Source organism: Denticeps clupeoides, chromosome 1 (genome assembly GCF_900700375.1).
Source record: "Denticeps clupeoides chromosome 1, fDenClu1.1, whole genome shotgun sequence".
NCBI classification, from domain to species: domain Eukaryota; kingdom Metazoa; phylum Chordata; class Actinopteri; order Clupeiformes; family Denticipitidae; genus Denticeps; species Denticeps clupeoides.
Genome location: NC_041707.1, coordinates 37,734,114 through 37,757,785, shown reverse-complemented (window position 1 = coordinate 37,757,785; position 23,672 = coordinate 37,734,114). Strand labels below are relative to the sequence as shown.

Sequence of the window (23,672 nt, the reverse complement as noted above, 5' to 3'; positions counted from 1 at the left end):
TATTGCCGCGCACGCCGTTAATTGGCTAAAGGCGTGTCTGATCGTCCCAAATCAGGACAGAAACGACGACGCACGAAGTGAATCGGACGCCAGGCGGGCGGCCGGGCGCGGAGCGTCGCGTCCATGCTGCACCTGTTTAGGTGACGCGGACCCCCGGGCCGGCGGCCAGCTCCCGCACGCTCCGGAGCCTCGCACCCCGCCCCCGGGGTGCGGGGAGAGACGCTCGCAGGCTGGCCGGGTTCCCGCCTCGCCGCCTCCGCTATATAAACACACATTGCAGGCTCGCTTAGCGACTCGGGCTCACATTGAGAATGTGGATGTGAAAAAGAGAGAGAGAGAGAGAGAGAGAGAGAGACTCACTCACACACACTCACCAACACACACACACACACACACACACACACGCAGGACGGAGTAGAAAAGAGGTAGAGAGACGCGCTGCGGCCAGCTGAAGACTTCTGCAGCATCTGAGCGCAAACTGCGAAGGATTATTGCACTTACTACGATATTATTACCATCATCATCATTATTACTATCTAGCCCAACTCTTATCATTCTGCCGGGTGGCATCAAATTGTTCGTTTTCACAGAATTTGAAATTATTCATATTTATAGAAATAGACAGAGAGAGATATACGGTTTTTTTTATATTTTTTGGGGAAAAAAGTTTTCTTTGGACTTTTCCTAGCAAAATTGAGAGAAAAAAAAACTTTTGAAAGTTTGAAATTTCCCACGTAGGCGCATCATAGCGCTTTTTTAATTTCATTTTTTTCCGTCGGAACTGATTTATCTTTTTTTTTATTGACTTTTTTTTTTCCTCCACTGGACAAAATGATGTTTCGTGTCACGTTCTGGTTCTCAGTCCGGGCCGAATCTGCCAAATCCTCAAATCACTGACAGATTTGTGGCGTTTTGTTTTATTTCATTTTAAAAACCCGAGCATCCCTCTCAACCTCCACCGAATTTCAACTTCTTTTTTTTGTGTTTTTTTTTGTTCTTTCTTCGCCCTGCTGCTTTCGTGGCGGCAGATTTGAAATCTAAGACCCGCACACGGCGGACCACCGGCGTCCATCCACGCTCGTTTACGCTCCCGTGTGTCCCCACCCCACCCCTCGGTCGGGTCGCCATGCTCTTCGGAGGCTTCGACCTGGTCTCGGCTCTGGCCACCGTGGCCGCCTGCCTGGTGTCCATGGCCCTGCTGCTGGCCGTGTCCCAGCAGCTCTGGCAGCTCCGCTGGACCGCCACCCGGGACAAGAGCTGCAAGCTGCCCATGCCCAGGGGCTCCATGGGCTTCCCCATCGTCGGAGAGACCTGCCACTGGCTCCTCCAGGTAAGCGTCGCGTCGCGTCGCCCGGGTTGCCAGGGTGGCGCCTTTCGCGCTCTCTCCGCCACAAACACGTAGAAAAATCAATAAACGGCAACATAAATGGCAAAAATAAGTGAAATAAAAAACGCTCTTCGCGTTGCGCGGATGCTTTTCCTGTCAGCCGTGCGCCGTTTTCTCCCGAGACCTGGCCACAGTTCGTCGCGTTGTCACCCCGTGGTAAAAAGCGTCCCGGTCCCGACCACTTGCACGCCCGCGCGTCTTTTATCCACGTGTTTCACGCGTGCGTAAAAGTGGCCACGTTAAAGGGTCGCCTTTTTCTAATCCCGTTTTTTTTTTTAAATTCTTCTTGTTTTTTTTTCCCCCTTCGTGGTCGAGTTGAATTCGGTCCGGTACTTCTGTCCCGCCCGTCCGGCCGCGTCCCCGCTTCTGCCCGCGTCCCGCCGACGGCGCGTAATGACGCGCGCCCGTCCGGGTCCCTCTCGGCCGGTGCCGCGTTTTGGCTGCTTTAGATCGCAAAGCGGTCCAGAGTCCTGTTGCCGGTGGCATTTTTATTAATAAAAAGGAACGGGGGAGAAATCTAAAATAACGGCCCCGGACGCGGCTGGAAAATGTCCCGGCGTTCTCTGGGAACGTCCCGGCTGGGGACGTCGGGGGACTCTCCTCCCAGCTGGAACGGGAACAGGACCGCGCAGAGTCGCTACCGTTCGGCGTGCGACTCCCCGGCACCTTCTTGGAATGGAACGACGGAATCCTGCGTGGGCTGGGGTGTCCTGGTGCCGTCCAACCTGTAGGAATTCGTTAGGAATCTCCACCCATGACGTCACAGAAAGTTTCCCCACGCATGATGAACCTTTCTGAAACCAGTTTAATTAACGCCTCACTTTTGGTCTCCCTGATGATGGTTGGATGAAGGGACACCCGCACACACGCTCTTCTCCAGGCCTGCTGCCCCCACAACCATGACCATGTTCTGGGTGGCCACGTTTCCGTGTCCTATTCCTTCTGTTTTCTGGAAAACTGAATATATCCACACAAACACACAGCTCACATTGGAAATACTACGGTATGCCAACATGTAAGCCATATGCGAACGGCGGCCATGGTTCTCGCTCCAGGTCCTAAAACTGCCCTGGGTCTTTATTCTTGGCTGGGATTCACCGATTCTGAACCAAAAGGATATGCAGTGCATCGCTTAGGATGAGGTCAAGGCCCACTAGGTTAAGGTCATGACCTTTGCTTCTTTCTCTCCATGCTCCATCTGTGTCATTAGACAGCTTTCTATACACTGTCTAAAGACACATCTCTCTCTCTCTCTCACACACACACACACACACACACACAACACTACCTCTGCCATATCTACACTATCGGTAACCCATCCAGTTATACACCCTCGCACCCTCTGACGCGTACACGTAGGCTGAGGCTGATGGCCAGAGTGCGGCTCCAAGCATGACAGATAAATAGGGCCGCTGTCACACACATATGTAACATATGACAAATAATCTATCACTTTACATGTTTTCTAAATCTCAGTTTAATTCATTTATATGAGTTGATATGAGTTTTATTCATTCATTTTATCAACAGGTTATACATCTTTTATTAGTTTTTTTATTATATTTCACTTTAATGGAAGAAATCGAACAAAATGTTACCAGATTGTTATTTTTTACTCAAGAAACCAAACTTCTACTGACTAACAAAATGCATGAATGAGTGCGACTGAATGCGGATTTTTTTTTCATGCCACTTAAACACATTGTCCCTCTTGAACTGGTTTAAATGGGCGAGGTTATTGTGCCAGGCCTGGTTCACTCTGATTCCAGGTGGCAAGCGTGCCCCTGAAGGCCACAGTTCATCCAGCGGGCACCAGAACCACAGAACTTCCCGTTCTAAAGCGGCTCCTGTCTGGTGGTGGGGGGGGGTCTCTTGTAAACGGCCTGACCCAATCAGCATTCAGGAGCAGGCATGCCCCGAACAGGACCCCTGGGCAAGCTGAGTGAGACCGGCGTCCGGATTAACGCCGGTGACTGGCATCACAGTGGCACCTCACTGTCGTGCCCCCACTTTCACCCCTGGATCACACCGCTACCCTCTCAAAAAAGCTCTTGTCCCGGGGGTGGGTGGGTGGGGGGTGGGCACAGAAAAGCGACCCTCGGAGGGGATTTGGCAGTGGGTGGAGGGGGAGGGGGGTATATGTGAAGGGTGCTGGAGAAGGGTGGGGGGTGCCAAGCTCCACAAAAGAGGTTCTGGGGTGAAGGCTCACATCACTGTGAACAACCCTAATCTTACTCTCCACATTGCTTCCAGGTCAAGGGTCGGCCTATTCTTCCTCAAGTTCAGCTTGATCCGCCGGCACTCCGTGCGCGGCCTTTTCACCGGACTGGCTGTCCCCCGTCCCCTGCTTTATTCAAACAGCGTGCCCGGTCTATACAGGCCTTCTGGAGAGTCCCCCCCCCCCCCCCCCCCTCTCCCCTCCCCTCGCTCCGTCTCCCGCCTGCCCTCTCCGGCACCTCCTTAACCCCGCTGGGCCGCTGCCAACGTACACTTCCTGAGAGATTCCAGCGGGCTATTTCAGTAAATGGACACATTATCTTTACTTCTGCGGCACTGTGCGCGTTCTGTTCAGGCCCGAGAAATAGCCGCCCGCCCGCCCGCCCAACACGCTTACCTGCAGGGCCGCACCAACCAACACCAGTGGCGGCGAGTGGTGCGGAGGAGATGAGCCGAGGGACGCTCGTCCTGGACAGATTCACCACTTCCGTCGCCCCCACCCCACACTCATTATTTGTCCCTCTGTTTGTTTTTTTTTAGCGCCGCCACGCGTCCCTGTCTCGCTGGGCTACCCGGGCGCGGATCTGGATAAATATAATTAAAAGCCTTTTTGTGCGCCCTAATAAAAGGCTCATTTGTGTAACATTTCCACTGCCGCACAAAGGCTACATTTATAGACGAGGGCTTTTTCGACCGGTGTCCAATTTACACAGAAATTTGTATTTTTAGTCTCGCACCCTGTGTGTGTGTGTGTGTGTGTGTGTGTGTGTGTGTGTGAGTGGAGGGAGCCAGTGGAAAAAAAAACACCCCCCTTTATTGCACCCCTTGTAAAATATCTGATAAATTCTCATTTCAAAAGCTAAAAAGAAAGTATTGAGTCGGGGGGTATTGAGTCCTGAAAGGCACAGGCGCCCTCTGTTTCACCCGTAGGTGCCTGCGTGCCCGCGGTGTAGATTTTTCCCAGATTAGGACGCTCCTACAGACCCCGAGCGACTCGCTCCGCCAAACGGCCTCGGCTGACGGAGGGTGGCCATGGCGGCCGTGTTGCGCTGTGGTCGGGTTTGGGACACTTTGCATTGGGGACGGCTCGTGTATTTTGCATAGGCCGTCCCCCAAACGGCTCAACCCTCGTCACCAGACCTTTGGCACGATTCGCTTCTCCATCCTTGGTTGACGTTTTCTTCATGTGGCAGGACAGTAAGACTTTTTTTTCCCCTCCCGCCGGTCGGGAAGGGACAGGACATTTCTCACCTTCTAGCCAAATTTCCTCTGCGGCCACGCCCGAACCGAGAGGGCGCTTTGGCCTTGTTTTTTTTTTTTTTTTACGTCTCTCCCAACTCCGAGAGTCGGAGACCCTCTCCGCACGCACGGACGCGGCTCGCGTTTGCGCGTTGTGTGCCGTAAGTCGATATGCGTCGGCGTACGTAAACACGCACCCTGGTGGCCCCTGTCCTCTCGAGCCCCGGCGAGCAACAACAGTGTGCGTGAAAGACGGCCTTGTCCCGAACCCTCCCCCAGCCCTCCTGCCGGACGAAGCTGCCTTCGCCTATCAGCAGGCCTGGCGGAGCCGCGTTCTGTCCCGCCGGTCAACGTTTTTTTGGACCGGAGTGCGGCGTGCATCTGTCTCGGCCTCTGCGTTTGTGTCGCACACACAAGGACACATGAACACGCCCTCGGACGCATACATTTCTGACAAATTTCTCACTGCTTGGCACGTCGAGGCGTCTTGACATCGGACTGTCCTGTCCTGTCCCTCGTTAATATTTTTCCTAGCAGCTCATATGAATGATAGTATGTGGGGTGTGAACAACAGGGTGGTAGTAGCCTAGTGGGTAACACACTCGCCTGTGAACCAGAAGACCCAGGTTCAAATCCCGCTTACTACCATCGTGTCCCTGAGCAAGACACTTAACCCTGAGTGTCTCCAGGGGGGGACTGTCCCTGTAACTACTGATTGTAAGTTACTCTGGATAAGGGCGTCTGGTAAATGCCGTGAATGTGACATGGGACTTTTTGGTCTTCTTACCCCCTACGGCCTCTTGGCTCATTGAATCAAGCATCCCGAGGAGAGAGACACCTCGCGGCCTGTACCCGTTCAGGTGAAGTGGCAGTGGCGAAGTAACGTGTCCTGGGTGGGAAGGGCCAGAGCTGCTGCGGGCAACTGGTTTAGGACGGGAGGGTCAGACGCCGGCTGTCTTGACTGCTCCATTCATGTCTCGCGTCTTTTTTTTTTTCTTTTCTCGCTCGGCGGGAGCAAACACAAGTCACAAACACAATTAGCACAAACATGCAAACAAACCAACAAACACGCCCAGCGCCCCATCGGCCCGGCGACCAGCGTTGCAGACCTGCCTTCTCAAATGGCCAGACAAACAGGAGGAGCGAGCGAGCGAGCGAGAGAGAGAGAAAACGCACACACACACTAACCCTCTCCTCGCTTCTAAAATTAGCCGCGCAAATAAGCATCCGTGTGTTTCGGCTCGGCGCTGTGCGCAGAGCGAACAGGTCACAGCTCTTGGCGCTGGGTGAAGAGAGGGAGCGAGGGAGGAGAAACCACAGAGGGCCACTGTGTGCCGGGCCGGCCGTCCCGTGGGTCCGTCTGCAATTACGGGTACATTACAAGCACACAGGCCGCTTGATAGATCCCGACGTCACGGCTGCCTCTTGCCGACCCGATTGGCGGAGGGCGTTGAAGGGTGGGGCCAGCACGTAAACACCGAAGGGCATTTCAGTGTGCTGTTTGTGAGGACGCATCCCAGCATGCCCCGTTAACGAGCACATCAGTGCTGAAACTCCCCCCCTGAAATTGGCCGAAGTTCAGTCGTGCTTTGGTGGGTTCAGTCCTTGATGGCTTCCCTGACATGTGCAGGACTAGAAAAGACTCATATTGGCCCTACCAACTTATTTCTATTGTTAAGGAAGATATTATGGTGTGTTTAAGGTGAACCGTTTCTTTATTTGTGTAAAATTAAATAGCCAATAGAAAAACTTTCCTGATGAGGCATATTTCATAAAAAGTGCAATGGAATGTGCTTTAACATGACATGACAAGCCATTCTAAAACACATACAAACCCTCATACAGCGCTGCTGTAGTACTGCTCAAATATTCAAAGCTAATCAGGCAGTGGTGGCCCAACGTGTTTAAGGAAGTGGCCCCGTAATCGGTAGGTTGCCGGTTCGAATCCCGATCCGCCAAGGTACCACTGAGGTGCCACTGAGCAAAGCACCGTCCCCACACACTGCTCCCCGGGCGCCTGGCATCGCCAAGGGTGATGGTTAAAAGCAGGGGACACATTTTGTTGTGTCACCGTGTGCTGTGCTTGCTGTGATTGTCACAATGACAATCACTTCACTTTCAAATGAGATTACATACAAAAACTCCAGAAGAACTCCTAATTGTTGTGCCAAATTAACGAACTGACCGGACATTTCACAACTGTTACATGAAAAAGGCCTCAGCGCTTCCTGTATGACATGAGAACGTGTTCAACACACATTCACACACTCCCACGTGCCATTAGATCAGATGTTTACTGTGATCCTAACGACTCAGCTTCCTGCCTCGCGGCGTAAACTATGGCCCCGTTAGCCACGAAGAATTAGCAATATAATCCAGTCACGCTAGCAGCTTGCAAATGCCTATTGTGACTAACACATCCTCTGTTATGTCCAAATGTCCTTAGCTCTGAGGTTAAACATTTCAAGAGCCCAGTTACTTATGTGCCAAATAGTTTTAACACAGATTAGGGGGTTACTTTCGCAAGGGAATGTCCACCAGACAATCCCAACCGTCCGTACTGTAGCAGGCTAGCCATTTCTTTTGCGTTTCTGTCGTCAGAAACAAGGTTAGTGACCAAAGTAAGCCTTATTTGTGTCTGACATTTCTGAAAAAGTCAGTCATATGCACGAGTAGCACGCTAGCTACACTTAAGTAGCATGCTAGCTCCCTTTTGTATGCATTTATTTCAAAATATGACTTATTTATTGCTCCCAATTGAGTTTTTTGTGGCTAGCATCTGTGGCTAGTTAGTAGCTACAGATAACAAGCTAGCAGACAGAAGATAAACCGATTCTTATTATTGTCATTACTGTTATAAGTGACAATTAAATATTTTTGCGCCCCTGTTGGTCATTTGCAATCATTTAAGAACAACCGTCTTGACTAGTGTCCACGTTTTGCTCCTGTCCGCAGGGTGCAGGGTTCCACGCCTCTCGGCGGCAGAAGTACGGCAACGTGTTTAAAACACACCTGCTGGGCCGGCCGCTGATCCGGGTCACCGGGGCGGAGAACGTGCGCAAGGTGCTGCTGGGCGAGCACACGCTGGTGAGCGTGGACTGGCCCCAGAGCACCAGCACCCTGCTGGGACCCAACAGCTTGGCCAACTCCATTGGAGACATCCACCGCAAGAGGAGGAAGGTGCGTACCAGCAAAACACCTACGCGCACACACACATGAACAATCGGATGAATGGCAGATACACTAATATTTGGTGAGGTTACACACACGCAGGGCAAACATCAGCATAAATGCTTTTGTATGCTCAGCGTACACACAGCGCCAAAGGCACTTATGTGTGAGCAAATGTGGCCACAAATAGAGAAACCGCAGATATATGTGTACCGTATGAATATGTCTATGCTGAGAGAGACACATTTGGAACAGATCTGCCACCATACCCGTACACACACACACACACACACACACACACACACACACACACACACTTGCCCGGGTCTCTGCACTTGCACTCTTGCACCCTGATGCCAACGCGCAGAAAACCAAGTCTGAACATCACCCTTGGCCTCGCAGCGCTCAGACAGGAAAAACAGACTTGAGAGGGACACAATGAGTCCTCTGCAACCAGCCCTCACCATGCACATGTTTGGTTGAAGCCAGTGCGCCTTCATGCCATTACAAATAATTACTCTGGAAGACTTCATCTCTTGTTACCCAGCATACATCTCTGCCCCACAATCTGGCTATATTTTCTCAAGACAGAACGGGCTCCATCGAGCCTTCCACCCTCCCCGAGGTTGAGTTTCACCCTACACACCTGTCCCATTGAGGGGTCAATGGGGTGTAATGAGGCTGGCTAATCCCGCCGGTCTGGAAGCCCTCACACAAGCCCCTAATGACCGGTAATTAGTCGGCCCTCTCCAGCCTCACAAAGACGGCCTTTCTAACCCCACCAGCCGCCCTGCCTGTGGCCATTTCTGCCCCTCCTCGTCCCTGGCTACACATAATCCCGAGCAATGGTTAAGGTTTCCCTGCAGATCTTTAACCTGTGTGTAAACGTCTCGCGTTGCTTTTACGGCAGATGATAAGGATAAAAAAAAAAAAAAAAAACTCCAATTTATCTGTTTGTGTAGTGTTATTTTAGTTTAAAGACAGATATCTGTCTGCAGCGATCCCACTTGGCCCCCAGTACACAGAGTGCAGCATCCCATTCCCCTTATTCCCTGTGACCGTTGACCGCAGACATGTCACTTGCCCAGAGTGACAATAAAACAAGTACATGTTGCCTCTCTATAATAGGGCATGCCACAATCGCGGATGGACCCGTCTATACGGGGTTGTGACAGTCGTGCTGTCCGTGTCACTCTCTTGCCCCTATTCGCCTGATACGTCCTGACGCTGCGCCGTATTCGAGGCAGACACAGCTTTTTCCCTCTCTTGTGGCTGTGGTTCATTTTAATTAGGAAACTATGCTGGATCCGAGGCACGGCGCTTGGAGTGGTTCCTTGGAATGTCAGTGATGTTGCTGGCTGCTTGTGGGATTAAGTTCTTCATTTTCAGTCTTTTCTTCTACTGGCCTGGCAAACCCCTCTTTCTTTTTTTTTTTTCTTTCGTGAATGTTGCTTTCTGTTCTTTGGTCACCTCTGCTCCGAATATATATGTGATATGATAAAACATTTTTTACTTCTCTATTCATCTGACCTCCCTGTAAACCTCCTCACGCTGTGCAGCATGTGAGCAAGGCCTCATGGGTCTCTATCGCACCCCCGGTTTCCTCTGGGTAACGATCGGCCAACCCCAGGTCATGAATCGCAACAGTAATCCATTTTCTGCCCGTGGTTCCCTTCCTCGGGCGCAGGGGCCAGAGATTGAGGTAAAGGGGGTGGGGGGGCCGCAGGGCTACTGAGAGATCTGAGGAGTCACCTCGAGTTCAGGGGACCGCTTGCACGGAGGCTCCACACGCACTCCAACTCGCACTTTCTCACCACATGCCTGCACCCCCCAACGTTCCCAGAGCCTGACGTGCAGCTTTTTTTTTTTTTACTACCACCGCAGACAGAACCAGAGCTGCGTCTGGCCCTCTGCATGTTCAGGTAATGTTTTAAGTAGTGTAGGTCAGGAGGGCCCTTACAGCTCGAACATGATTTCATCCTATATCTTGTACAAACATTAGATTCTTATTCTTGTTTCTTATTAGGAATTTTTCACTTTTTAAAATGAAAAATTGCTCACTAGGGGTGGTAGTAGCCTAGCGGGTAACACACTCGCCTGTGAACCAGAAGACCCAGGTTCAAATCCCACTTACTGCCATCGTGTCCCTGAGCAAGACACGTAACCCTGAGTGTCTCCAGGGGGGGACTGTCCCTGTATCTACTGACTGTAAGTCGCTCTGGGTAAGGGCGTCTGATAAATGCCGTAAATGTAAATGCAAATGTAAAATGTAATCTCTGCAGGTCGCAGAGCCAACAGTAGAGGGCGCAGTCAATTAAATCTGTCCGGCCCAGACAGGAATATGGACGGGAGTGTGTGGAGCCACAAGAACAAGGGAAGAAAGTATAAAGAAGCCTTTACGTTGCAGTCAAAACGGTGGATTCTTATAATTTAAAACGTGTGGAAATTACTGGGGGAAGGGATGGGGGCTCTGTGTGTGTGTGTGTGTGTGTGTGTGTGTGTGTGGGGGGGGGGGGGGTCTATCACACAGTAACGAAATGGATGCAGTGCAGCGTTTGTTCCTTTTACAGCGTTCGTTTTTTTCGCAGGTTTAAGTACACGTTGTGCCCGTGTTATAACACCTTTATAACACCAACGGAAGTTTCTGACTTTTTCCTTTTTTGACCTCGGGGTCACAGTTGTTTTCCTGAGGCCACAGTAAGCTGGGGAGTGTGTTTGGACAAGCAGGGCGTACGATATATCGCACATACGTACGGGTGCTGAGAGTGTACAGTACAGGGTGTGATGCCCCGCTGACCTCCACTCCGCCGCCAGGCCCCGGAGGCGAGGCCAGGGTGTGTGTGGGTGTGTGTGTGTGTGTGTGCGTGCGCGTCGCTACTGTGCAGGAACCCGCGGCTCTCTCTGGGTCGCCGTCTCGCTCACATGGAAGGAAGTTTGCGGCCCGGGGGCGAAGAGTGGCAGCGGCCGGGGAAATGTGTTTCTGATAATATGGAGGACAGCGGGGGCCCCGCACCGCCGCGCGTAGCACACTGCGGCACCAATAAACGGCGGGCAAGAGTGATGGAAAGAGCAGGGGAGAGAGAGCGACTCCTCGTGGCTCCGCCCCCCCGACGTCCTTACGACCGCGGGGAAGCTTTGTGGACGGGGTGGCGAGCCGGCGCTGGGGCAAACATATAAAAAGTGCTATTGTTAGTCGCCGAGGCCGGGCGTTTCCTTTTCTTTCTTTTTGGGGAGGTGGGGCGGGGGTGGGATGTTATTTCACCAAACAGGCCCTCGCGGCCGAGCAGCGCTAGAAATTTGCCGCGCAGGCCAGGAAAATCTTACCTCGCCGCCTCCCCGGCTGCTGACGGAGCGGGAAACTCTCCCACTCCGGCTCCCGCGCTTCATTTCGACCTGCGACGGAGGTGGAGAAACAGTGCGGGGAGGTGAAATATTGAGCTTCTTTCCACTAGTAATAGTAGTAATAAGGAAAACAAACCCGCAGAGTCGCCACGTTCTGCGGGGTGAGGTTTAGGCGACATTTCCACCGCCGGCTGTGTGTGGGGGTCAGGGGTTCAGGCCGTTGTGGCGGCTCCCGTGTGGGCGGAGACAGAGGGAGGGGCGGGGTTGGGCCGGCCGGCGGAGGTGTGCGCGTGGTGTAAACAGCTGCCAGTCAAAGGCCGGGACCTGGAGAACGTCTCACCCCCCTGCCCTCTGGGTCTGTGCCGTTTGGGGTTTTTATTGCTCTGGTCGCAGGTTTTGGTAGAATATAGTAGAATTTAGTACAATATATTGGTAGAATATATACGGGGTGGTAGTGGCCTAGTGGGTAACACACTCGCCTATGAACCAGAAGACCCAGGTTCAAATCCCACTTACTACCATTGTGTCCCTGAGCAAGACACTTAACCCTGAGTGTCTCCAGGTGGGGACTGTCCCTGTAACTACTGAATCGCTCTGGATAAGGGCGTCTGGTAAATGCCGTAAATGTAAATGTAAATGTACACTTCCGTGCAAATTTTTCGGGTAAAGTGTCTTGCTCTGGGCCAGTCTATCAGACCGGCTGGTCTGTCACCGTTGACATGATGCTGGGACGAGTTTGATCTGAGGTTCACTCACCAGAGAGGCGGAGAAAAGAAATTTCGGTTTGGTTGAAGGACGGTTTCTCCTCTGTCCACCAGATATTCGCCAAGGTGTTCAGCCACGACGCTTTGGAGTGCTACCTGCCCAAGATCCAGCAGGTGATCCAGGAGACCCTGCGGGTGTGGAGCTCCAACCCCGAGCCCATAAACGTCTACCGCGAGTCCCAGCGGCTGTCCTTCCACATGGCCGTGCGAGTGCTGCTGGGTTTCCGGATCTCGGATGAAGAAATGCACCACCTTTTCCACACCTTCCAGGAGTTTGTGGACAACGTTTTCTCCCTGCCCATCGACCTGCCGTTTAGCGGATACCGGAAGGTAAGGAGGCCAGCCTTGTCCAGGATAATGTCCCTTTTTAGCGAATCCATGCGCGAGGTTGAGGTTGGAGGACGAGAGATTTATTCACATATTCATTAATATTCAGTGGCGTCGGGCCTGATTCGTTCCGTGTTTCGGTTTGACACTATTGACAGAATTTGGTTGACAGTGAATTGCCTCGCGGTGTCTTTAACTTTCCACACGTTTAAATGTGCTTGAGACACACACACACACACACACACACACACACACACACACACACACACACAGAACCATATGGTTTGAAATAAAGCACACATTGTTTCGGAGAGCACTGGGCATTTCATTTAAGATTTATGAGCGCTGTTATGAGTTGTCGCTCTCTCGGCTTCAGGGCATCCGTGCTCGAGACACCCTCCACAAGAGCATCGAGAAAGCCATCCGGGAGAAGCCGCTGTGCCTGCAGGGGAAGGATTATGCCGACGCGCTGGACGTGCTGATGGACAGTGCCAAGGAGAACGGCACGGAGCTCACCATGCAGGAGCTCAAGGTACGTGCCACGCCCCCTCTAAGCCAATTGCTGCTCATAGCCACATATGTTTTACGTACAACGTTCCTTTTGTGCGTCGCGATAGTATCAATTTTGCCGTAATATGGCGGGAAAAATAAGCGTTTCACCACTAATGGAACTCATCTGGTGTCTAAGGAATAAATCCAACGCAGACACGCCTACAGGTTCATGTAATCATTTGTAAACATTGAGTATGGTGGCTAAAGGTGACCAGCCAATGCAGTCATGGTATAAAAAAATGATTACACCCACACCCACACACACACACACACACACACACAGACTGAAAATACTCTTCACGTGTGCCAAACTGACATGCAAATGCTTTGAAGGTACTTGAAAGACCTTTTTTTTTTTTCCACGTCCACCTACTTACTTCTCTGCAGTCTGCCTCCAGTCTTTGTGCTTAAAAGTGGTTTGAGGTCGGGGCCAAAAATAAGTCAACACGCTTCGGTCTTCTGGCCAACGTTTCCTCCCCCCCCCGCACCTCACTTATCCCTGGGTCTCCTCAACCACTTGAAACCCGTGCTCCATATGAGGAGAACAGCCCCACTCCCTATGCCTAGCCGTCCCATCGCCCTGTGGTGAGAAGGACAGGCTTTGACACAAATAATGGCCACCAAATGGGTTATTTGTGTATGCTGTAATTCTTTACCTTGTGATTCCACCGTATCTTTTTTGTTTTAGTTTTTTACCCAATCAAATAAAGCCCTTTAATGAGTGACAGTCAAGGCGTGGTTACCATATATGTCAGCACAGTGTCCAAAAGGATATGCACGGTTCCAAACGTTCCAGTCAACACAGTCTTCGTAACTCCGTTTGCGCATCAACGTTTAGCGATAACCACTAGATGGCAGTTCGGGGAACTTCACTTCAAAAAGTTCCATCGCTTCTTTTTTTTTTTTTCGCCACTCACTTCAGTTATTGTCCACATCGCCACCACCATTTCTAGCGTTGCTGCTCTGGATCTGCAGGATTCCAAAATTCCGTCTGTGGCCACCCCAGTGTCTTTAACGCTGATCTTAGATGGATCATGAAGTGGCTCCCTGAAATGGGATTACCACCCCGGTAATCAGAGCAAGGTGTAAATTGATCAAATTGATAATCATATATTTGTAGCACAGTTCCTTTGAACGTGACAACACACAGTGGAAAAACGGGAACGGCCATGCCATCGGTCACCATTCCCCCCTGCTTCCCCGTGCCTCCAGGAGTCCACCATTGAGCTGATCTTCGCGGCCTTCGCGACCACAGCGAGTGCCAGCACGTCCCTCATCATGCAGCTGCTGCGCCACCCCAACGTCTTGGAGAAGCTGCGCGAGGAGCTGCGGGGGCAGGGCATCCTGCACAACGGCTGCCTGTGCGATGGCGCGCTGCGGCTGGACTCCATCTGCAGCCTCAAGTACCTGGACTGCGTCATCAAGGAGGTGCTGCGTCTCTTCTCGCCGGTGTCTGGTGGCTACCGCACAGCCATGCAGACCTTCGAGCTGGACGTGAGTGGTCACTTTATTAAGGTTCGAACCCCACTTGCTACCATTGTGTCCCTGAGCAAGACACTTAACCCTGAGTGTCTCCGGGGGACGGGGACGGACTGTCCCTGTCACTACTGACAGTAAGTTCTTGATCAGGGCTTCTGATAAATGCCTTAAATGTAAATGCTGACGACACAACTGGCCTTGTTCTAGAGCAGTGGTTCCCAGTGAAGTCCCTCCTGCCTGTGTCAAGGCCATCAAAACACCCCCAACCTGATGTTGAGCTTACGAAAAACAGGACATTGCAGCGCACTGACCCACCAGCGCAAATTGACGAACGTGACGAATGTTTAAGCAGCTTAATAAAAGCGGGGCAGACGCCTCTGAAAAAGAGGATGTTTTACAGTTCTCACGTATTACGTTTCCCGGAATAGAATTATTTACATTTGCATTTACAGCATTTACCAGGCGCCCTTATCCAGAGCGACTTACAATCGGTAGTTACAGGGACAGAGTCCCCCTGGAGACACTCGGGGTTAAGTGTCCTGCTCAGGGACACGATGGTAGTAAGTGGGGTTTGAACCTGGGTCTTCTGGTTCACAGGCGAGTGTGTTACCCGCTAGGCATCTACCACCATTATGGCCTCAATGTTGAGTATTACTGTTCTAGAGGGACTGAACTTGTTGATCCCCTATTTTCCTCACGCAGGGTGTCCAGATCCCCAAAGGCTGGAGTGTGATGTACAGCATTCGCGACACGCACGACACCTCGCCCGTCTTCAAGGACGTCGAGACCTTCGATCCCGACCGCTTCAGCCAGGAGCGCAGTGAGGATAAGGAGGGCCGATTCCACTACTTGCCCTTCGGCGGCGGCGTCCGTTCCTGTCTGGGCAAGCAGCTGGCCACCCTCTTCCTCCGCATCCTAGCAATCGAGTTGGCCAGCACCAGCCGCTTCGAGATCGCCACTCGGACGTTCCCGCGCATCGTGTCCGTGCCTGTGATCCACCCCTCCGATGGACTGAAAGTCAAGTTCTTCGGCCTGGACTCCAACCAGAACGAGATCATGCCCAAGTCAGACGAGATGCTGGGCGCTGCGGTGTGATTGGATATGGGGTGGGGGGGTCAGGTGAGAAGTTTTTTTTTTTTTTTTTTACCAGTTCTGCATATAAAAGGCAGTTTATACATATATATATATATAAAATCTCATTTCTGTGCTTTATTGCAATGATGCTTTCACTATGAATAAACTCGCCAAATCTGTTTCACTAGGAGTGGTGAACTCAATCCTGGTGCAAACCGGAACTGCCTATGACTGAGGCTTAATGGAGGAGAAGCTAAAAGAGGACTTTCTCTGCAAAACTGAAGAGGCTGAGGACAATTGTGTATGCTGCTGTGAGAGTCGCTTTTATGAATATATAAAAATGAATATGTTATTATTATTATTTTTTTTTTTTTTTTGGAGCGCAGTGCCAGGAATGTCCTCTACCAAGAGCATGGCATTTTTTTTTGGGTTGCTCCGTTTTCACACTATAATGCAAAATGAAAAGTCGTATTGTAAACTAGATAAAATGGAGCGAAAGGTAAGCCTGGCTGAAGCAATCTTCCGGAGGAAGGTTTCAGACATGACTGCTGATGCCACCTGACATGTCCAGGAGGGAATTATTATGTCATTTTGGGGCACAAGGACCCTTTTGTAGGATGAAGACCCTGTGAGGTGGAACTCTGTGATGTCCTACAGCTCATGCAAAGGACATTTCATCTGTGACAAAACTTGCCACTGTCTTTTTTTAAATGAAAGGATTAAAGTAATTAAGACTGCTGCTTCTTCTGTACAGTTTTCTAACTGAGAGATCTAGATTGTTACAATAGTTTGCAAGCAAGGCTCGAGGGAATAATCATATTTGTTCATGCAAAGTGGGATGAGATAGTGACTCATCTTAGGAAAGCCATGGGTAACGCCCTTTTGCATTGTCTAATATCCTAATATTATTACCATTAATATTATTACTGTAATTATTTTAAGTGCTATTGTTTGTTAAATTTCAGAGTAGAGTTCTAGTACAAAAAGTCTGGTAAATATTGTTATATTTAGTATAATATGATTTTCTTCTATATTGTAAACAGTGTTTAAATGTTAATATTGTTTTATGTTACGGTAATAATTATTATTTTGTTATTATGATTATCATTGCATTCAGTTAATATTCATAATTAAAAAAAAAACAAAAAACAGAAGCACTTGTGAGGTATGTTTATATTGAGTGCCATGCGACTACATGTTCTTTTTCTTCGTTGCTGTTCTTTTCTGTATATAATATTTTATTTACTATTCACGTTTCACTTAGTAAAAATATGAATGTTTTTTTGTTTATCCTCTTTTGTTATCGTGTTTCTTAAATGTACAATTTTATAAACTCCTGTAATAAACAGTAATGTGAAAAGCAAAACACTGCTTCAAGGTCATACATACACACACACACACACACACACATCACACAAAAAAAGAGTTATTTCAGCGGTCAAGTGCTCCTGTGCATTAATACAATATTCATCTTCCAGCAAACTACGTTTCCTTCTTTTCAATCATACAACGTTACGGTTGTGCCACCAAAGCCATGGACAGATGGACCGTAGGATCATCAATATCAAGCACAGAAAGACAGAGAGAAGGAAGGGAACAGCAACTACATCAAGCCTTCAAAGTACCTTCTGACAGTCAAAATATTATAATAATATACAGTTCTGACAATGTGTTGCAACATTATGACTTTGGTTTGTTCATGGTTGTAATTGAATTGAAAGTTCCCTATTCTGGAACCAGAAACATGGCTGAAAGCACCAAAAAGCAATAAAACCAGGAATACTTTTAACAATTATTCTTCATTCGAAGCTAGCAGCTTACAAAGAGCTTTCATATCCAAGCTGGGAAAAACAGGGGACGACCACAGCAAACAATTCAACAAACAACAACAGCCAGATCCAATAGGAGCCAGATGTCTGCAAAGACATCCCTTCAAAGCTGTAAGTGATTGCAAGCTGTACTATTTCTGGAACTAATCAGCAGTTTCATGTGTCTTGTGTCCAAGCCTGGGGAGATGAGTTTTGGAATCAAACTTCTTAAATCCCCGAAACCTGCGTGATCAAATACTTCAAAAATGTTAGGTCGGCCTTCACAGATCTTCTTGAAGAAATACAATATCCCTATGTTGTTATCTGCAGTTTATATGCTATTGGTCACCAAGCAATGGATCCTCCACGTCCTCCACGAATCCATTTCCGACAAATGACAGACTGGCCTGAGATCTTGGGAATCTTCCCAGGAAAATTATGCATCCACGTGACCAGAGCACCTTTTATTCTGCTCCAGTGTATCCTTCTGACTTGCACTTGTCCAACTGGACATTTTAGGTGATGATCAAGGATTGTAGTAGCAAAAACACCTAATCATACAATACAGGCCAAAAGTTTGGACACACCTTCTCATTCAATCATTCAATTCTTTATTTTCATCCCTGAAGGCATCAAAACTATGAATGAACATATGGAGTTATGTACAAAATGAAGAAAAAAAGGTGAAATAATTGAAAACATGTTTTATATTCTAGTTTCTTTGCTCTGATTACTGCTTTACACACTCTTGGCATTCTCTCGATGAGCTTCAAGAGGTCGTCACCTGAAATGGTTTTCCAACAGTCTTGAAGGAGTTCCCAGAGGTGTTTAGCACTTGTTGGTCCAGCTCACACCAAACCATCTCGATTGGGTTCAGGTCCGGTGACTGTGGAGGCCAGGTCTCCACTTTTTTGTGTTCATTCATAGTTTTGATGCCTTCAGTGAGAATCTATGTAATGTAAATGGTCAAGAAAATAAAGAAAACACATTGAATGAGAACTTTTGGCCTGTACTATACGTTATCAGTATTCACTTGCGGTTTAATATATACTGTTCACAGTAGCAAGATAATTTGCAGAGGTCTCAACAAAATGAAAATTATTACAATTTTACCAAAAAATATAAAAACATAAAATATTTAAACTGAAACAGACCTAATATTCACACGAAAGGAATATTTTTCTTTTTCACGCTACTAACCATCGAAATGTACTGTAGTGAAATGAGACTTTGAATGCACACATTATCTGCATAGGAATAAAGTAAAGTGAAGTGATTGTCACATGTGATACACAGCAGCACAGCACACGGTGCACACAGTGAGATTTGTCCTCTCCATTTAACCCATCACCCTGAGTGAGCAGTGGGCAGCCATGACAGGCGCCCAGGGAGCAGTGTGTGGGGACGGTGCTTTGCTCAGTGGCACCTCAGTGGCACCTTGGCGGATCGGGATTCGAACCGGCAACCTTCTGGTTACGGGGCAGCTTCCTTAACCGCTAAGCCACCACATATCCACCAAAAGCAGATATGGGGAGCGGCGAAGGCAGCTAAAGGTCAAAGACTTAACTGGAACATGAGAAAGCTGATTCGGACCGGAAGAGCCACTAAAGAAGCAAAGTGATTGGAAATCAATTCATGTGCAAAGAATGGACCACCGTTCCGTTATTACAGATATTCCTGTTGAGCGGCCGCAGTGCTTTTTAGGACTGAAAATGTGAGATTTACACGATAAATGGCTTTTTTTAGACAGTTAGGGAGCCAGGGGTCTAGACACTGAAATTCCACCATCCATGTGTCCCTTTGAGCCATTGAACAACTTTAGAAATGTACATTTACATTTACAGCATTTACCAGATGCCCTTATCCAGAGCGACTTACAATCAGTAGTTACAGGGACAGTCCTCCCCCTGGAGACACTCAGTGTTAAGTTGGGATTTGAACCTGGGTCTTCTGGTTCATAGGCGAGTGTGTTACCCACTAGGCTACTACCACCCACAATATGACAATAAAATATGACATGGCAGCGTCGTATGGGAAACGTCATATGGGACATGGCAGCGTCAAATAGGAAACGTCATATGGCCGTTTCGGCGCCCGGAGGGCTGGTCCACACATATGTTTACACGTTCACAAGTGTCCCCGTATCAGTCCCTCTACACATCTGTGCTGAGGCTACACTTGCCTTCTTCCTCTTATCAGCTCTCCAACAATGGCTTTCTTTCAGGCCTTCCCTGTCAGACCCTCCCCCCTCCTTTCTCGGAATGCCGATTTCCGACCACAATGTTTGGGAGTCAGCCTCGGAGCAGATATTTGGAAAGAGGAAGATAATTTTAGGTTGGTTGGACTCGTTCATTGTTCTCGAAGGCGGAGGATTTGTGCTCTAGCCACGGTCACCACGGTGCCATGACCCCCTCCGATCCAAAAACTTCTCGTCTCCTCAGGATTCTGGTGCCGAGTTCAAATGGTTGATTTCCCCTGATGCCGTTTGCCAGCTTTCAATTAGAAACACAGAGGGTTTCATTCAAGGAAAAAAAAAAAAAAAAAACAAGAACATGTTAGGACATTTTTTTTCTGCTAAAGAGAACTCAAGAGGTCTAACACAAAGTGAGCATAACTCACTCCATTATTCTGGCCATCAAGCCACATTAATAATCGAAAGCATCATGCAGGATATCAGATATTGTCGGGGTATCGATCCCAAGCCGTCCGACGAAATCCTGCCCTGCTTCTCCTTCATTCCGGACGTTCTTCATGGTGCTGGGTCAGTCTCTTCTGTTCTTTTTTTTTTTTACGTTTCTGTTCCGTTTCACGGCCTTGACTGTAGCGCCTGCGGGCGAAAGGTTCAAAAATGGCGCCAAGCTGAGGTGGAAGCACTCGAACCCTCACCTGGCGGGGAAACAGACCCATTTCTTTAAAAAAAAAAAAAAAAAGCACTTTCTTTCCGAGAGGGCGGAGGGGACGCGAGGTCGCCAGCCTCTCTTGGACAATGGCACTATTGAGCCGGGCAGACCTGGCAGATCGCGCCGATTATTCCTCGGCGCATGTAGTCGCTCCACATCTGCGCGCACGCCTACATCTGCGGTGCGCGTCGGTTCGGGGTTTTTTTTTTTCCGAGGCCGTGTGACCTTTTCAAAGCGCCTCCAAAGGCGGTGGCCTTGTTAGCCGCCGCAACCTTTGGGAAGCCGTTGGAAACGGTGACTGGAAAGTCACATTATGATTCACGAGCACGGCCAGCGCTTACCTGATTGGAGAACAAGGCAGTGCTTGTGGACGGCTTCGGTTTAAAAGCTTGTATTTAATGGAGCTAAATTTAATGTTTTTTTTCTTTTAACTTGCCAGTTAGGTCAGGACAGATTTGACATACGCGTCGTTAGGCGATCCGTCCCTTTGTCCAAATGTTCAAGGGCCCGGTGTGGACCTGGACGTAATTAGCCTCGACATCCCTCAATGCCCAGATTTAAGCCGCGTTGCTGGCTCGGTCACGCAGGACTGTCACGGCAGTATAACGCTGGTCAGAGGTTCACCTGACAAATGAGGATGTTACGGTGATTCTTGGTCAAAGTCAAGTGTGTCGGTGGTCTATGGTTTTTAAGAGTAGGTTGTGACCGGAGCTCCACGCACACAAAGACAGACCCGGGATTCCAACTTACGAACGGCATATATTTAAACCGCGGGACAGGATATTAACATCTTTTCTCAATGTGCTCATTTTAAACGCTGCTGCAGCTGATGGCAGGACAATGCAGGGCAATGCAGGACAATGCAGGACAATGCAGGACAATCACAAACTTTACACAAAAAGTGGTGCTAAATTAGGCAAGGACTGAATAAACTAAGTAACACGATGCAATTCGGTAGATTGGAAGAACAATATAGAATAAATGAAGCAACAATGGCATAAAACAGTCATAAAGCAATGAAGTAAATATATATATTCGATATAATTTAGATAAAACCGGATTCCAAAAAAGTTGGGACACTATACAAATCGTGAATAAAAACTGAACACAATGATGTGGAGGTGCCAACTTCTAATATTTTATTCAGAATAGAACATAAATCACGGAACAAAAGTTTAAACTGAGAAAATTTATCATTTTAAGGGAAAATAGGTTGATTCAGAATTTCATGGTGTCAACAAATCCCCAAAAAGTTGGGACAAGGTCATTTTCAAAACTGTGTGGCATCCCCCCTTCTTCTTACAACACTCAACAGACGTCTGGGGACCGAGGAGACCAGTTTCTCAAGTTTAGAACTAGGAATGCTCTCCCATTCTTGTCTAATACAGGCCTCTAACTGTTCAATCGTCTCTGGCCTTCTTTGTCGCACCTTCGTCTGTATGATGCCCCAAATGTTCTCTACAGGTGAAAGATCTGGACTGCAGACTGGCCATTTCAGTACCCGGATCCTTCTCCTACGCAGCCACGATGTTGTGATTGATGCAGAATGTGGTCTGGTAATATCTTGTTGAAAAATGCAGGGTCTTCCCTGAAAGAGATGACGTCTGGATGGGAGCATCTGTTGTTCTAGAACCTGAATATATTCTCCTGCATTGATGGTGCCTTCCCAGACATGCAAGCTGCCCATGCCACACGCACTCATAAAACCCCATAACATCAGAGATGCAGGCTTCTGATCTGAGCGTTGATAACAACTTGGGTTGTCCTTGTCCTCTTTGGTCCAGATGACATGGCGTCCCAGATTTCCAAAAAGAACTTTGAATCGTAACTCGTGTGACCACAGAACAGTCTTCCATTTTGCCACACTCAGTGAAAACACCTGAGCTTGTGGATCTTGCTAAAAAATGGCTTCGTCTTTGCACTGTAGAATTTCAGCTGGCAACGGCGGATGGCACGGTGGATTGTGTTCACTGACAATGGTTTCTGGAAGTATTCCGGAGCCCATTCTGTGATTTCCTGGTTGTGGTGCAGTGTCGTTTAAGGGCCCGGAGATCACGGGCATCCAGTATGGTTTTATGGCTTGACCCTTACGCACAGAGATTGTTCCGGATTCTCTGAATCTTCGGATGATGTTATGCACAGTTGATGATGATTCTGATGTTGCTCCACTATCTTTCTGCGCAACATTGTGGGAATTGGTGATCCTCCACCAATCTTGGCTTCTGAGAGACACTGCCACTCTGAGAAGCTCTTTTTATACCCAATCATGTTGCCAATTGACCTAATTAGTGTTAGTTGGTCTTCCAGCTCTTCGTTATGCTCAAATGGACTTTTTCCAGCCTCTTGAACGTGTCATTGTGTAAGTGAAGCTTAACAAATTAGAAGTGAAGAGGGATTCAGAATGAAAAATTCTGTGTTCTCAGCTTTGGTACATCTATTATTATTATTATTTTAATGGACAGGCCAAGGGCATAAACCATCTTCTGAATTTAGCATACACAGAAATTTCAGTTTCACAAAATGAATCATATGGATCATAAAGCTCTACAGTCACGGACGTGGTGGAGCATCTGTTATGAGTCAAACTCAGGCTCTTCTTCAATGTCCCAACTTTTTGAATCAACATATTTTTCCTTTAAAATGATACATTTACTCGGATTGAACGTTTGATCTGTCATCTACGTTCTATTACAAGTAAAATATTGACATTTGCTATCTCCACATCATTGCATTCAGTTTTTATTCACAATTTGTTTAGTGTCCCAACTGTTTTGGAATCCGGTTTGTATTTTTAACTATTAAATCAGTCGTGCGTCCCCCGCGGCATGGTTCTTTTTTTGGATTATGTCATTCGCAGGCAGAATTTGTACATCTGGCAAATAACGCGAACACCGACTGGACACTGAAGACCTCATTACATAAGGACGTGCTACTATGCGATGGTGTAAAAGCATTTTTATGAAATTGTCCTCTGACATGCTGCCGCGCTCTCCAGAGCCGAGTGCGATTCGGGCTGCGGTGTTTTCTTCTTTTCTCAGGGATCCAGTATAATGAAATGAAACCGAATCCTTCATTATGTTGAGCAATTTCCTTTAGTCACTAACCAGTGGCCACAGAAAATGTGACACAGGAATGTGGCCATTGAAAATAATTGCCTCGATGACACAACACCGGCTCGTATCCGCCGCCCCTCCGCACAAACAACCTCTCTTACTCATAAGCCCCGGCCCTGCCATCACATCGGGCGCATGTTCTGTTTACGTCCCGTTTTTATGTCACTTTCCAAGCATTCCGCCCTCTTCTGCCGCTCTTTTCCAGACTGGTGATGCCACAGACACACGCCGTTGCCTCACGAACCCCGGCTTCACCCAGACGGCCTGGCCACGTTCTGTTCTGTGCTCCTCCATCGGCG

The 23,672-nt window shown here is 48.7% G+C and overlaps 1 protein-coding gene across 1 annotated transcript; it reads left to right on the top strand.

Moving 5' to 3' along the window:
- The first annotated feature begins 280 nt into the window (after nucleotides 1-280).
- Nucleotides 281-16,918, top strand: cyp26b1 (cytochrome P450, family 26, subfamily b, polypeptide 1). Its single transcript, XM_028998093.1, has 7 exons — nucleotides 281-1,330; nucleotides 7,799-8,023; nucleotides 12,175-12,450; nucleotides 12,824-12,979; nucleotides 14,212-14,493; nucleotides 15,181-15,597; nucleotides 15,741-16,918. Exons 1-6 carry the CDS (start codon nucleotides 1,127-1,129, stop codon nucleotides 15,571-15,573), a joined length of 1,536 nt encoding a protein of 511 aa, XP_028853926.1. The 5' UTR covers nucleotides 281-1,126; the 3' UTR covers nucleotides 15,574-15,597; nucleotides 15,741-16,918.
- The last annotated feature ends 6,754 nt before the right edge of the window (nucleotides 16,919-23,672 follow it).

What these genes read in the sequence shown, in the direction of transcription:
- cyp26b1 (XM_028998093.1), top strand. Translation starts at nt 1,127, where the DNA reads ATGCTCTTCGGAGGCTTCGACCTGGTCTCGGCTCTGGCCACCGTGGCC. An exon ending in TCCACCGCAAGAGGAGGAAG is followed by an intron (nt 8,024 to 12,174) that starts GTGCGTACCAGC and finishes TCTGTCCACCAG; the next exon opens with ATATTCGCCAAGGTGTTCAG. An exon ending in CGTTTAGCGGATACCGGAAG is followed by an intron (nt 12,451 to 12,823) that starts GTAAGGAGGCCA and finishes TCTCGGCTTCAG; the next exon opens with GGCATCCGTGCTCGAGACAC.